At 37.3% G+C, this 16,977-nt stretch overlaps 1 protein-coding gene across 5 annotated transcripts in view; it reads right to left on the bottom strand.

Annotated features, from left to right (window-relative positions):
• Positions 1-16,977, bottom strand: part of tmem63bb (transmembrane protein 63Bb) — a 59,222-nt gene that overhangs the window by 27,795 nt on the left and 14,450 nt on the right. For 3 of the 5 annotated variants that reach the window (XM_083558732.1, XM_083558736.1, XM_083558733.1), the window contains 3 exons: positions 13,782-13,990; positions 12,251-12,330; positions 2,368-2,406 (listed from right to left, as the gene is read on the bottom strand). In XM_083558732.1, the coding sequence (XP_083414858.1) occupies positions 2,368-2,406; positions 12,251-12,330; positions 13,782-13,946 (284 nt within the window). In that variant the 5' untranslated portion in view covers positions 13,947-13,990. The remainder of the gene's footprint in view (positions 1-2,367; positions 2,407-12,250; positions 12,331-13,781; positions 13,991-16,977) is intronic. The other 2 variants (XM_083558734.1, XM_083558735.1) reach the window with 1 other exon arrangement.

Below are 16,977 nucleotides of genomic sequence, written 5' to 3'. Positions count from 1 at the left end.
GTGTCCAAACTTTTGGTCTGTACTGTATATATATTATATATACAGTACAGACCAAAAGTTTGGACACACCTGCTCATTCAAAGAGTTTTCTTTATTTTCATGACTATGAAAATTGTAGAGTCACACTGAAGGCATCAAAACTATGAATTAACACATGTGGAATTATATACATAACAAAAAAGTGAACTGAAAATATGTCATATTGTAGGTTCTTCAAAGTAGGCATCAAGAGAATGTCAAGAGTGTGCAAAGCAGTAATCAAAGCAAAAGGTGGCTACTTTGAAGAACCTACAATATGACATTTTCAGTTGTTTCACACTTTTTTGTTATGTATATAATTCCACGTGTGTTAATTCATAGTTTTGATGCCTTCAGTGTGACTCTACAATTTTCATAGTCATGAAAATAAAGAAAACTCTTTGAATGAGCAGGTGTGTCCAAACTTTTGGTCTGTACTGTATGTATGTGTGTGTATATATATATATTATATATATATATATATATATATATATATATATATATATATATATATATATATATATATATAATAATTAAATGATACATACATAAATTAAATTATACATACACTTCTGAAATTTTTTTAAAACATTTAAAAATAAATCTTTTATTTTCAGGCCACCACGCAGAAATATATCTCCTTACTTAAGTTTTCATTTGGAAATTTGAACAACGACAAACAGTAGGCTTTTAACCAACTTACAAGATGAGCAAAGATTTTGCTGTGTAAATAAGCATATTAGTTATGAATTATTATGGTTAGTTAAATACACACTGACTTAAAGCAAACTGGCATGTGTTGATTTTTTTTTAAAGCCACAAACTACATCAAGACATCAACATCCTACATACAGGGATCATACCAGACTCCCCGGTCACCATTTCATGCTGTTTGCAGCAGGTTTAGTGGAAAGACACACACCTTCATCGCTGAATTCTTGATTAAAACATAAGTAAAGTGCATTGTTTAATATTCATACCCATATTCGGTCAATGCGTCATACCATTATTCATATAATACGTTTTTTCTTATAACCTTGAGCACATTTAATACACTAGTTGGTGACTTCATGTACCAACCACTCCTACTGGGGTTGTAAATATATCATAATCATGTTTGCCTAAAACACAGTCGTCAACAGGGTCACCCTGTCCTGGGCGGTCCTGGCTTTACTTTCTCAGTATCTCCCAGGTTTTTTAACAGGTTGCATAATACTAAATTATTGGTCTTTGTTATTTTTATTTTTTTTTAACATCCAGAGTGTGGCATTTTGAAGTTAGTCTAGAATAGTTTCAAGACTTGACTGGATTATTAGAATGCTTTCTAACAGGAAGACGGTTGTAATTTCGCTGAGGAACAACTAAAAAAACCTTGTCAAAGAGTGTAGTTGCTTTTAGAAAGCAATACATTTGATTTAAAGTGCCCACTGCTGCCCAAGGATGAGTCAGTCAACCGAAATATTTGTCTAGAGCAGCAGAATGCTTAAAATAAGCCACGAGGATGCATGCTTCATCGACAAGACTTAAATGTCCTAATATGATTTTGCCAGAGATCCTAAAGAGAACAATAGACAACAGACGGTTTTGAATAAGTCTCTGTTAGGGTGAGTGAGGCTTCCAAAAGGTCACATCTACCAAGAATTTCACTATGCAATTCACAGGGAGAGGGGACCCACAAATGAAGAGCATTAAATGTAGCCGTAAAGAAAAAATAAATCGGCTGGGAATACAAGTAACACAAGTTGGGGGGAGGGTACCATAATTTTTGAGAATTGATTTTTTACCTTCGCACAGGCTCATAGTTACCCTTTTCCTTTCTTGTACTGCGGCCATTTAGGTTAGACAGGCAGGGTAAGATAAGTATGTTAGGAGGCATACACACACCAGCCTACACACATTCCCACACACTTGATTTTGAGGAGAGGAGAAAAAAAACAAACAAACAAACAAAAAAAATTGTCCCCAGAAGATCAAAACTGGTGTACGTTTCTGTTCTATTGGGGACAACTGATTCTGCCTGCCCATTAACACACACACACACACACACACACACACACACACACACACACACACGAAAAATTAGTATTGAGAAATCACATTTGCTTATAGGGAAAGCTCACCACCATACCAGTGCCAACACATGCACACACACAAATTGTCATAAATAACGGTTTAGCGGCGGTATGTTAGGAAAAGTCAAAAGGTCAAACACTCAGAGAATGTGCAGCCCTCCCAAACACACAACACACCCTACAGGAGGAAGAAAAGCGTTTGTTAGTTCACCAGTTAGAAAATGAGGAGCAGCCCAGGAATTTTTTTTTAAGGAGTGTGAACATGTAAATGACGTACTATTCCCGTTCTTCTATGCCGTTGAATCTTTTCTTCTGTCTTGGGAAGAGGAAAAAAATTTAAAGTAAGTAAGAGGAGAGAGAGAGAGAGAGAGAGAGAGAGAGAGAGAGAGAGAGAGAGAGAGAGAGAGAGAGAGAGAGAGAGAGAGAGAGAGAGAGAGAGAGAGAGAGAGAGAGAGAGAGAGAGAGAGAGAGAGAGAGAATTACATACACAGTGTTTCTTGTTAAATCTCAGAGAATAAACCATGTATGAGGGGGAAGAATCAAATTAAGTTTCTAAACACAATAAACCATGAGAAAAAAGTCCTTTTACACATATGCATTGTCCTTGTCATAAAGCATCAGAATACAAAAAGTTGTTGTCAGCATCAAAATGATTGGCCCTTTTAAAATGCACCACCCAATAAAATACTTTATAAGCACATGAAGTGCATGAGGACAGACTGAAGTATGCAATATTAAATGGAAATTTCTAGTAGGTATTGCCTAGTCTTGTATTGTCTAACAAATGTGGATAGGATTCTCTCTCCCCCCCCCCTCCCTCCCTCCTTCGGTTGCTATACACATGCAACAACAGAGCTTTGAACAATTATTTCTGTGTTCTGTGATCTAATCATTTCAGGTGATTCTATGAAACTCCCCTGGAGCTGACCATTTACTGTACTCCACTATCAAGCCATAAGGAGAATTGACAGGAACATTTGCATAAGTGTTAAATATATTATATACAGCAAATCAGGCAACATTATATACACAAAAAAATCCCAAAACAATTAAAAACTACAACAACGATGATGATGATGGTAATAAAAAATAATAAGCACAAATATTCTGCTAAAATGCAACAGTCACTTAGAGAAAGTTCTTTATGTACCACTCAACAATCATCCTGTACACCCAAATTTCAAGACATTTTTAAGCAGAAAAAAATGTTAATAAATAAATAAACACCTACACAGGTTTAAAAATATAGCTGAGGCAAAAACTAATGAACTCTTGCTGAATGCTACTGATGTATAGATCTAAAAGAAAAAAAAAAAAAAGAAAAAAAAGAGAGAATCCAGTGTTACACAGCGATTGCTTTAGGTGACATCTTGTATGCTGTCAACCCCAACGCTAGATGAAAAGACTTGCGATTAATGGAATGTAACTTCATACAAGAACTACAGTGTTTTCAGGTATTTGAAAATCCAGTAGTGTGCCGCAGACATGTAATGAGTCAGCGTAACATATCATGTAACACTGCACACCTCACTTTGATCTCCCTTCACAAAGACTAAGGAGAAAACCACCCTGAGACATATCTTTAAGAGTCATCAGTGCTGTACATCACACAGACATTACTGCAACCATGGAGCAGGGCAACGCAACTAAAAGTTCCATAAAATAGTGCAGAGCACTGCTACAGCTTTGAGATTACAGAAGGTCATACTAACATTCACAGTGAATAAATAACACATATGCTAAGGTCATCAAAACCTGAAGTGAAAAACAATTCGATTCATGGCATCTGAGGTAAGATTATCATCAGCAGGCTGCGTTTTACACGAAGCGCAACACACAAAGGCAATAAACAAAAATGACCGTTTAAACAAACTAAGAAAACAAGTTTAATATTTCTTAATGGTAGTTATGCAGTATATTTTACATTTATGCTGTTTTGTCAGACACCCTTATCCAAAGCAACTTACATTCTCATTTATACAACTGAGCAGGGATGAGGGTCTTTCGCAAAGGGCCCACTAGCGGCAGATTTGTGATGCTGGGATTTCAACTTACAACTTTTCATGCAGAAGCCCAACATCTTAACAACTGAGTTAACGTAATATTTACAGTCTACTGCTGTTCTTATATTTAGGAAGTTTTCTCTTACAAACATTTGGATTCAACCTCAAACACTATGGACAAAGGTTTTGGCACACCTGACTTTTCCAGCCATATGTGTTTCTTCTGAAAAACCTTTAAAAAGTTGTATGTTATTGGAAGCATAAAGTAGTAGCATAAAATGTTCTCTTTACCTGAACAAGGAGAGCCAAACCTGTTCTAGCATGACAATGAAGATATGGTTTACATGAGTTGGTGTGAAATATCTTGAATTGAAATGCGGACTACACGTTAGGCCTCCTCACCCTACATCAGTACCTTACTAACTACCTTGTGGCTGAATGAGCACAAATCTCCAACGCACACTCCAAAATATATTGGAACATCTTTCCAGAATAGGAGGTTATTATAACAGCAAATGTGAAATGGAATGTTAAAAAAAAACACAGGAATCTCATGCTCAAGTTTCCACAAACTTGTCTATATAGTATAATTATAGAAATTAAGAAAATATACTAGTCACAAAAACAAGTTAATTTTGAGGTAAAAGTGCAAAGGTAAAAACTTGGTAAAAAAAAGTTTCGGTTTACAAAAGGTGTGATAAATTGGATTTGAAAGGCTTACTATTCACAACTCAACTCTTCCTGTAAAAGTTAACAACTCGCAGATCAGTTCAATGTAGGTTATGAATCATGCCTCGACTTGAACAGCAAAGCTTCCAGACTTGTAGCTCAACTCTGTTTGCAAAATAACTCAACTGACTGCAAATCTTATGACTCACTAATCATTTTGGACTACATAGGTTTGAATAATAATAATAATAATATGAATATGAATATGAATAATGACTTAACTGAATACAGAGGTAAAGACTTATGACTGAAAAGCATGTGATTTGTGTGATTTGAGCTCTCTGCGATCTGAATCACACTAAGTTTTTTCAAAGCTTATGACTGGTGCCTAACCATAACACTTATGACTGGAAACTCAGCTTGGTTTCGCAATTCTTAATTACTGAACTATGACTCATAACTCACCTACACCAAAATCAATAATAACTGTTTGACTAGATGGCTATGTCTGCATGTAATGCAATTCATGTCAATATATCTAACCCGAGAACTCACCCTTTACTGTAAAACATGAAAGGAAAGACAGATTTAATGGTTAATTATAAATTAATGCCATAACATAGGCTAGTTGAAACAGCAAGATAAGGCTGAGTTACTATGTATGTTAACTGCAACACAATAAAACCTCAGGCACTGGGCCAAGCTTTGGGCCTGAACAGAATGTTCCTGTACGCTTGTATAAAATAGCCCGAAAGCTCTGTGGTTCAGGACATACTCATTTCCAGCGGCATCACTCAATAGCACAGATAGTCAATATCCAAATGGCCCAGTTTGGGGCATTCAAGGTCCTGCAGAGCACAAATCAGAGCACCGGGAAGTGGGAGAGCAGGAGTGTGCAATAAAACTATAAAAAAAAAAAAATGCAGACTGTGGAAAAGTACCTTCCTATTGTTTGTTTTTCAGGAAGATATATTGGGGAAGTATGAGGTAAAACATGGATATTTGTATCTCAAACTACATTACTACTAAGGAGCCAGGTGTATTTAGTTTACTAGCTAGCATTGAAATGTGAATAGTCAATGAACATTGTGTAAAGTAAAAGAAAATGTTTACTTAGAAAGCTACACTTTGGAGACGCTCTGACCCATCTAGCCAACATACAGCCATTATAATCTAAATAGCTGGCAACAAAAGTGAGTACACCCTAAGTGATAACAGCTGTACGATGTTTAAATATGCAAAGCCACATGTCGGATTTATCATGTTCATGTTTTTAACTGCTTCACAGGATCATACAAATTTGTGTATCTTGTATTAGAGCAATTAGAATTTGGTGCTTTGAGTACAATTCTCTCATACTGACCTCTGGAGTTTATTATGACACCTAATGGCAAAGAACCCTGAGGATTTGAGAATTAGAATTGCAGCTCTCCACAAAAATGGCCGACGCTATATATGTGTAACACCCTGAAACTGTGTTACAGTGCAGTGGTCATACAGAGGTTTTCCAAGACCAGCTTCAATCGGAACAGACCTTACAAGGGTCCATGAAAGAAAATTGAGTCCTTGTGCTGTGCATCAGGTGCAGTACCTGACTTAAAAAAAAAAAAAAAACCCATGAGTGCTGCCAGCATTGCTTTAGAGGTTGCAGAAGCAGAAGGCCCGCATGTCAGTGCTCATACCATACAGCGCACACTGCAACAAGTCAGTTTACATGGCAGTCGTCCCAGAAGGAAGACTCCTCTAAAGCTGGTTCACAAGAAAGCCTGCAAACAGTTTGCTGTAGACAACCTGTCGAGGAGCATGAATTACTGGAACCATGTCCTGTGGCCTGATGAGACAAAGATAAACTTGTTTGGTTCAGATGGTGTCCAGCATGTGTGGCAACGCCTTGGTGAGCGGTACCGAGAAGATTGTGTCTTGCCTACAGTCAAGCATGGTGGTGGTGGTGGTGGTTGTAGCATCATTGTCTAGGGCTGCATGAGCGCTGCTGGTACTGAGGAGCTGCAGTTCATTGAGGGGAAACATGGATTCCAGCATGTACTGTGACGTTCTGTAGCAGAACATGATGTCTTCTCTTCAAAATCTCTACCAAATGGCAGTTTTTCACTATTATAAGACTCTAAACATGCCTCCAAGATGACAACTGCCTTGCTGAGGAAACTGATAGAGTGTCCAAGTATGTCTCTGGACCTGAACCCTATTGAGTACCTGTGGGGTATCCTCAAGCAGAAGGTGGTGAAGTGCCATGTGTAACATCCAGCAGCTCCATGATGTCTAGGAGTGGAAGAGGATCCCACTACCAACCTGTGCAGCTCTGATGAATTCCATACTCAGCAGGATAAAGGCAGTGCTGGATAGCAATGGTGCTCACACAAAATTGACACTTTGGACACAGTTCTGACATGTTCATTTAGAGTGTACACACTTTTGTTGGAAGTTAGACAACAATGGCTGTAAAGTTATTTTTAAAAGACAAGCTGCACATTGACTAGTCTAAAGTGTATCCAGTTTTCATTTCTATAGTATTGTCCCTTGAAAACATATAATACAATGGTTGCCGAAATGTGAGGGGTGTACTCACTATTGTAAGATATTGAACATTAATAATAAAGAACTGTAATGCAAGTGTGCATCTTCAACAATAACAGCTACTATTTATGCAGCTTTAAATCTTACATATTATTTTTTTAAGAAATAATCTTAAAAAAAATACAATAAAATTTTAATAAATTCTGCATATAACGATTACCACCAAAATCCGATCACTACATCAACCTTGACAAACCAATATGAGAATTATTTTATCTGTGTGAAACATACAGCACTGCTTTCAAAACACAGAAATAAGAGAACTCAATCAATAAAATACTTCAGGTTAAACAAGGTCAAGGCTTCCAAAGTCAATAAAAGCCTTAAAAAAAGATCTGATTACAAGGTATGTACAAAGTTATGTAACTGGGTGTATCTTTGGCTCGATTTATTTTTGGATGTATTGATAAGCAATAAGGGCCGAAGCATTTGCCATGATGCAAAATGATATGCTGAGAGCAGGGCTGCTGGATATTCTTGGTGCTGTTTGCCAGCTGAAACACACACAGGGAGGGGGAGTGTGTGTGTGTGTGTGTGTGTGTGTGTGTGTGAGAGTGTGAGTGTGAGTGAGAAAGAGAGGGAGAGAGAAAGCGAACGCAAGAATGCGTGGGTTCTCGAAACAGTCACCCTGCACAGTAACAACAGAAATCCTGGGAGTGCAGAAAATATGTGTGCTGCTCGACGGAGCAGATTGCTTCATAGAACAGATGGCATTTATAATGCCGGCTTAATTCACTTCCCTCCTCCTGTCAAGAAAATCGTGCACTGGAGCTTCTGTAGCGACACTGTCCCTGCACGGAGGAACGAGATGGCAGCATAAAAAGGAAGGAAAGTGAAACCTCAAGGCTCGGCAGTAAAAGGCACAAAGTAACGAGTCAGGAAAAGGAGGCACAACATGTCTACGACACTAAAACAAGGCCTATCCAAGGCTAATGAAGAACTGGCTGTATAAAATGTGTTAGCTGAGCCAAGCCACTGCATAACCCATCCTGAACTAAATTATTTATTGAATGAATAAATAAATAAATAAATAAATAAATACGAAAAAAAAACACAGAATGGTGTCAAGAAGCTAGAATTAAGTTGGAGGCTGATATTTTACATTCATTTATGTTGCCTAGATAGATTAAACACTCCATAGATTCACATGCAATGTACATTTAGATCATTCATTTAATCCTACATCACAGACAAGATAGAGTGTGACCCAACATCCATGAACCCTATGCACATACCTCAGAAATTACAGTAGTCCATAGCCATATATGAATCCTATTCCAGACTCAGGCTATGTCCACAATCAAATCTTAAAAAGCATCTATTTTTTCCCCATTCATGTTTCAGGTCTCCTGTCTAGACCGAGTCTGCATTTCTGTCCAGCAAAAACTGTGCCTACAGTCGAAATTTAAAAGCAATCTTGTGGCAGCATGAAATGAGTAAATGGAGTTATTCAAAAACAAGAGCATTTTTTTTCCCCATTAGATGCAGTCAGGTGTCTCATTCAGCTCATTTAAAGATTAACAGCACTTTGTACAACCTAGCACTTTTAGAAAGGGTACGGGCATCGATTGAAAGACAGAGAAAGCAATAAATGCCTAATGGAAAGAATGCTGGCTGAAACGTCTTGCATTTTGTAGGTATGTGCAGCAAAAGTGGGCCTGTTTAAATTAGTACATTACAATGTGGAATTGGTACAATTTGTAGTGTATATTTACAAAATCCAGTATTAACAGAGTTTTTTACATCTACTTAGATTGATGCAATGCATGTGCTTTAGTGCAGTGTTTGAACACTATAATTCCAGACAAATCTTTGTGCCATTAGTTTACAGAAGGTCCACATATTGCTGTGATTGTCAAATGTAGGTATACTATTGGCCATAGAGTGTAACAGGTCAAAACTAATGACAAGTAAAAACCTTTTCTTTTTCTTACCTGCCTGTGACAAAGTCAAAAAAGATTAAACAACCAAACTTTTAACAATCTAGTATCTGGATTTGAAAAATCCTAATCAAAAGCTACCATGGACAAAAGAAGGAACACTCTTCATAGTGTGGCAATTGCTGTGACTCTAATCTTTGATTTCTGTCAGATGGCTTCTTTCAGTGACTCTTTCTGTAACTTACATCATTGGAATCTAGTTTTGACGGAGTGTAATATAGTGCTGCTCATGAACAAGATGTTAACCTTTATGGCTTAAAACACTTTGATATTTGTAAATTTATTTGATAGAGTACATTCCCTCTGAATAATGTAAACGTATTCAGTTACTATATTCCCTAGTGTCAGTTTACCCCCTCCAAAATGTAGTCTACAATTAAACAATCAAAAGAAGATTTGTTTCATGCTTGCTGTATTCAAAAGAAACATCATTACAGACTTGAAACACTCGACCTAAATAATTAGTGTTGTTCACCATCTGCCTTTCAGGGGGTTTGTGTGTGTGTGTGTAAAATAGTTTTTCTGCCTATTATGAGACCCCTGTGAGGAACACTTCTGTATTCAAGCTTGATGCTTGAGGTTTTGGTGCAGGGGAAAATGAGCCATGCTTTGTTCTGGAAATGAAAGAGAAGGCACAAAAATACATTAATTCCTGTAGAATAAAAGCTAAACCCACACAGGAAAAAGATGAGCAACAGGAAAAGCTTAGCAGCTGAAGATGCACAAAAGGTACGAGTCACAACGCTTGATATTAGTTGGTAGACCAATGTTTTATAACAGCACTTATATTAAAAATATTCTGCTGGAGACTGGCAAATAGGGCTTTATATCAAATAGTCTCATATTTGCAGGGTCCTTGGTTTGATCAAAAGATTGATTCATTGTGTGTGTAAAATGTTGTAGATTGTATACATCCACGTAGGTTTCCTCAGGGATCTCCTGATTTCTTCAGACTGTCCAAAAGCATGCTGCTTAGTAGCTAAATTAATTACTCATCACTATGAATTAACTAGCATCCCATCTCACAACAGACTCTGGATTCACCACTTTGCTGTACAACGCTTACTGACAGAAAAGAAATGCTGTAAAAAATTGTATAGATTTTGACCATATAATACTCCAGGTCTCTCGCTATAAATTTCACTTTAAAACCAGCTTGGCTAAGATGAGGTACAAAGACTCGAATCGTTACTATAGCAACTGTCTGGTGCAAACAGAACAAGCCAAATCCCTCTTCATCTTTCCTGCCTTACAAACAAATCTCTCTAAAAGCAGAGTGCTTCGCGAATTATGCAAGTTATTAACATGCCTTTGACATTCTTATTCCTTATCTTCACTGCAACCTTACTGTCACATGACAATGTTTTTCGCACACACCAACACGCAACCTGTTTTACAGGTCTCTTGAGCTTCTTTGCTACGGATACAGATGCCTGCAACAAGAAGTTGTAAAAATGACAAACAGATGGAGACACGAGATGAGATTTCCTTCCTCAGATTTGTCAACACATACGTGTTCGAGAAGACCAGGACACCAATTTGCCACTGAATGCTCAGATATGGAAAAAATAAACAAGACACAAAATTTAAAAAAGTGGGGGAAAAAAAACAAAAAAACAGTGGAAGCATGTTATAGGAAATGAATGAGTACCGTAATTTCCAGGCTATTAAGCACACCCAAATATAAGCCGCAACCACTGAATTTGACAAAGATTTTTATTTTGAACATAAATACACCGCACCTGTCTATAAGCCGTCTACATTGTCTACACTGAAACTAATGAACTTTACACAGGCTTTGATGAAAGACAGTGTCTGTTACACGGCTTGTATCTAAACAGTAGTCTACCAAGAAAGTCATTGTTCACTGTCTTCCTCCTTCCTTTCACAACTACTTCTCTCGAGAGTTTATCTTTTGGCATCGTTGTGCCAAAAAATCACTACCGGTGAAGCTTTTCTCACGATGCCGTGCAGCTCAGAACACAGGTGAAGTGCATTTTTTTCAGAGGAACCTGTGAACCTCTCTGAACCTCTTTTCAAATGTCAGAGGAACCTCATCCATATTTATGATGTGGTGCGGCCCGATTCAGTGGGAGCGCATCCGATTTAACAGAAAGAGTTTCATTGGTTAACCTGAACCTGTTCGGCAATTTCATTGGTCTAATGTTATGGGGTTCAGTTTTTTGGCTTGAAGTTTGTGAAACCGGAAAAAACCCAGAAAAAATCCATAAATTAGCCGCTTCATTGTTTAAGCCGCGGGGTTCAAAACGTGGGGAAAAAGTAGCGGCTTATAGTCTGGAAAATACGGTATACAGTTTCTGTCACAAAGTTGAGTTTTCATTGCTCTTATACTACATTAATTTGACCTTAATTAATAACTTTTTATTCACAATAAGGACAAGGCATAATATGTATCCGTTTATTTTTCGTATGTATCTTCCAGAAAGCCTGTAAAACAAGTCATTATTTTCATTACAGCAGATGCACACTTGCCCCTGTACCCATCTGTATTGTATATCAAATGTAGTCACGTCTGTTTATGAGAGAAATATAAAAAAAAAAAAATTATTGAAGACTCCTTCCGTATAGGTATAAATAGTCATTAAATTAAAACAAGCACAGAAATAAAACTAACAGCAACTCTGTCTGAAGGTGCTGATTAATTTGTTGCCTAAACTACTGTCAATCAGTATCAAGAATTAAATAAATAAATAAAAACCCGTTATCACCATATCAGCCTACAAAGTAAAAGGTAATGATTGTGATAATGAATTAAGGCACGATGTGACATAACCCACAAAACCTTTTACAAAAAAAAAAAAAAAAGAAAGAAAAAAAAAGGAAGTTTATTTAGCAACACATCATCAAACAGCATCACACATCATCATCATCATCATCATCATCATCATCATTCACATATCCTACAGAAAAAAAGAGAAGGAGAAGATAAATGTACCTGTCAGCGTCGGTTACGAGAGCCAGCCTGCCATAATCCCATGCCAATTTCCGCAAAATGGAAAAGACAAAGAGAAGTACCTGAGACACAAGTGAAAACAAAGTAAGCATCAGGGCACTAAACCAATATTGGAATAAAATTTTTTTTTTTTAATTAAAAAAAAAGCCAAAAGGAAGCAATTATTGTGTTAAAGATAATTATAGGGTTTTTATTATGAGTCCCACAGAGCTATAGCATTGTAACACGCACAGAAATGTAACAATGCTGACTATGAGACATTCAGTCCTTGGCTGGAAATTTACACCGACAACCAGGTCCAAGTCGTGCTCATCAGCAAGAATATGGGTCAACATTACATTGAAGTTTGCAGCTGGGAACATTATTAGGTTACACATCTCTCTTTTCATTATAGCGGGAAAGGTCCAACAACCTTTCTGCCCCTTTATAAAGGCTAAAGATCAATTGGGTGGAGCAGGCATGTGGGTTAATGCATTGCTCATGCATTTAGCAGCTCTCGATTTTTTCCCCCTATTAGGCATGCAAAAATAACACTGACTATCTAAAAATCTGGGTTTCCACAAGGACTACACATTTCCTGGTCATAATATTAAAACCACTGACAAGTGCAGTAAAGAACATTATCACATTACAATGGCACCCATCAATGGTTGTGTTATAAAGAATTAGGGAGCAAATGAATAGTCAGTTCTTGAAGTTGGTGTGTTGGAAGCTGGAAAAAAATCAATAAGCATTTCAGCAAGTCTTGTGAAATCAGTTTGTAATTTCCTGATTTTCCCAAAATCAATCCAATCAAATATCTGTGGGATGAACTGGAAAAAAACATGTCTGATCTAATGAGGCTCCACCCCACTTACAGCATCTACTGACTATTTTTGTAACAAAGAAAACCAACACATTATTACACAGTTGGTTTTAAGGTTTTGGCTGTTTGGAATAAGTGCTTAAGAAATCTCACACAATTTCCATCTGTGGAATCTGCGTTCTATTATCTATGGCATCTAGATTTTGTTTTAAAGACTTCGTTCTGTATTTTCAGGAAGTAAACTGGTTCATGCTCAAGATCTGTTACTCTTTAGAGAGACAGGAATGATCAGGGTGGAGCTTTTAGCACTGAATCGTGGATTAGTCTAAATGAAGATTTAATTGAACACTCAACTCGTTTAACCACATTACAAGAAACATATACAAAAGAGAAACAGATCTTGTCAATGTACCCAGGAACAATTTAGTTACTCATTAATAAAATGTAAAAGTTTAGTATTAACAGAAATATGGAGTGACATGAAATACAAGGTTATGAAGTGCTTTGATGAAATATTTAAACAATTTATTTTAATTATTGTTCCAATTACAGCTAAAAATATCAGTGAAATCACTAGAATATCTATTAGCAATATACTGTACATGTCACAGAACATGTAATCGTAAATAAATATATTTAATAAAAAGAAACAATTTAATTAAATATTTATTGGTAAACAAATCAAAAAACTAAATACAAAATGTGTACCAGGAAGCACATGAAGTCGAGAGCGAGTACAGTGGGCACTCCTCCAAAGGGAAGACCCTGTAGTACTGTGCTGCGGATCCGCGCAGAGTAGCAGTACTCTTGGGAGTTGTTGTTGTAACAGCTGGTCTGGCCCACACAGGGCAGGCCCCCAAATATCCTCACCATCACGAGAAGACTAGAGGGTTCACTGCCGCATCCTGATACAGAACCTACAAACAGAGACAAAGGTACAAAACAGTTTTAGTTTAAAAGAGAAAACATAAAATATATAAAAAACAAATATGAATACAGCCCGAATGACTAATAATAAAAAAAGTCATTAAAAGCATTCAGTCACTTGAAAACTGTTTCGGTCCACAGTGGCCTTTTTTGAGATTTGGATCTAAAACAAAAGAACAAAAGCTATGACCAGCACCTCAAGCATTATCTGTACACATATCCTTTTTTAGTCACTTCATTCATCACAGACCAATTAGTGACGACGAAAATCACATCAGCAAACGTGTCACGGCTGAAGAGCCGCCTCCCTCAAGGAGCAATTATCTAAGGATAACTTTTCCATCTGATGCAATGGAACAACGCGGCCCTGTAGAGACGGTGCTGAGCTCAACATGCTTGAAAAACCTCGCACAAAGATGGACTTAATGCATTTGGGAACAGGGTGCCAATACTTTAAACTTCAAAAAGGGAGCTATGTTTGAGCGCAAATCTGCGTTCAGACATCTTTAAAATGCAATAGAAATACAAGGAGTCATTTGTTTTACAGTACTACAGAGTATATTTTATGTACAAGCTATTGTGTTCTGTCTTGTGTATTAAGCATGTGTAATGAACTGGAAGGTATGTAGAAGTTTATCCTGCACATGAGAGTTGACCTGCATGATAAGTAGCAAAGCAATTTAATGTATTATCAGCAACCAAAAAAATTAGGAAGTGAGAAGAGAAAATTAATTTTTGTCTGTCAATATATTACTAATGAAGTTCAATGTAGAAGACTATTCATTCCAGTCAAAGACCTTATCAGATGTGTTTGACCAATCGCCATTCTACACCATTTCTTGCTCTGCCCTTACATAATCTGCCCTATGACAAAACCCCTATGAGATTCTGATCTCATCTGTTTTGTTGATAGGTTCCCTAGGTTTCTAAAAACACCACTATTGTGTAACATACCTAGTATGATCACATAAGTGCCAGTTGCACCTGTATTAAACATGAGTTTTTTGTCTGCTGTGGCAATGGGGTGACGTCATTTTTGTTTTTTTTAGAACCAACATACAGGTATTTACGTTAGTACTGTCTGATTCTCCTTCATTGAACCCTCTGGATATCATACTTAATTTACTTACATACACATACTTACACTATAGCCCAATTCTAAACTGGGTTACAACTGGGTTATAACATACAAACATGCATCAAGACAGGAATCTGGTAGAACATGATATAAAGACTATATATAAACCCGGTTCTTTGTGACCATGTGACGCGTTTAAAGCATTCTTTGTAACTGCCTGGTCCGGAATTAGGGTTAATGGTTGGAATTAGTCTTTTGACAGTTCAGATTAAACTCATATCTGGTTTAAATGTGGATACAAATAAATATTATGCCTTAATTGCACTCTGACCACAATATTTAGATTTGAGCTGAAAAGAGCCCCATGAAAACAGGACCTGTAAAAGAATGTGCTGAACATAAGAGGAATTTTGTAAAAGAATTTCAGACACAATGGCAGATGTAAAATAATGGTTGCTCAGACTGCAAAAAGGGCTGCGAAGGACAAAGACATAAAAAGAGACAGAGTAAAAGAGAACATGAGAGAGAGAGAGAGAGGGGCGGAGGATGGTTGGCTGCAGTAATACTGCAGCAGATGGCTCTGCTAGACCGGCCCCCACACTCCCACAGTCCCAATGACAGCACAGCCAGCCTCTGTTTCCATTCCCTCCTTCCTCCGATAGGCTCACAGCAATGACAACGCAACAGCTGATCCCCAAAATAATTTCACCAAGACATGACCAAGATCCGGCAACCGATTCAGTGCTTGGCGCTCATCTTGCCATGGCACAGTGTCATAATACTTTGGAGGGGTGGGGAAGGAGGGGGGGTTCCAGTTGGGGGGCTGTTACCAGGGAGACAGGAAGAAAAATATGCAGTTGAATCACTCTCTGGAGCAATGAATCATATTCATAAATGACTCAAGGGACCTGACTGACTGGTTCTTGAATCTTATTCCAGGGAAAGCCCGTTCCCGAATATAAAAAAGAAAAAAAAAAAAAAAAGAAAGATTGCCTGAGATACGATTAGAAAGAAAGGTTTTCGAAATAATAAATAAAAACCCCAAAACGAAGGACTTCATTGATAAAATACTTTTAACTTTTTTGATTTACACCTGGAATGGCACAAATCATAGTCGAAGTTCAAACCTGGAATGGGACCAGAAACAGAAAAAAAAAATTTCACTACTTGCAGAATGTTGTTGGTAACCAGCCTCCAGTATCTCACTAAACCTGATAAATCGCCTCATTTCTCCCACGGAACCTGCAGCATAGTGCTAGAATCTGTTTTCATTTTGATTGCGTCTAAGAAACAAACAGTGTTTACATTAATACTTTGGTATTCATGGTCTAGGGGCGTTCAGGCCTCATGGGAGTTCAGGTTTTTCCGTTGCCAAGATGATGCACCTTTTCTCAGTGTGCTACCACACCTTTGCTTCCATAGTACAGATCATTAGAAGTGTGAACGTGGTAACCAATCAACAGAAGTAGGTCATATGAATGCATGAGACTGCGAGAGTGCAGAAAGTGACTTGTAAAAAAAAATTTAATAACACCTGGTATGGTATATAATGCATTTAGGTTTAAGAGTGCCAATAGAGTGCAGACTTTTCTTTATTTCTGTTATCGTTTTCCTGAAACAATTTATAATAGTTACATTCCGTGCATAGTATATTCTATGTACTGAGCGTATGTAGTAAGCATGAAAAGCATTGAGAGATTAAACTGTACAATTTAGCAGACATGGATAACATTTCAAAAAGACTGAACCAGTGATGTACTTTTACAGGAAAATCCTTAAAACCTCCTTTTGTTGATTATTTGATGAGAACACCCCTAAGTGTTGTCTTTGTTAGTTACACAGCAGTCCTTTTACCATTACGAACAGAGGAAAAAAAAAAAACGTATCACAAATGATTGC

The sequence above is a fragment of the Silurus aristotelis genome (genome assembly GCF_946808225.1).
Source record: "Silurus aristotelis genome assembly, chromosome: 13".
In the NCBI taxonomy this organism is placed as follows: domain Eukaryota; kingdom Metazoa; phylum Chordata; class Actinopteri; order Siluriformes; family Siluridae; genus Silurus; species Silurus aristotelis.
The sequence above is the reverse complement of the archived record's forward strand: the minus strand, read 5'-3'. Positions and strand labels throughout refer to the sequence as shown.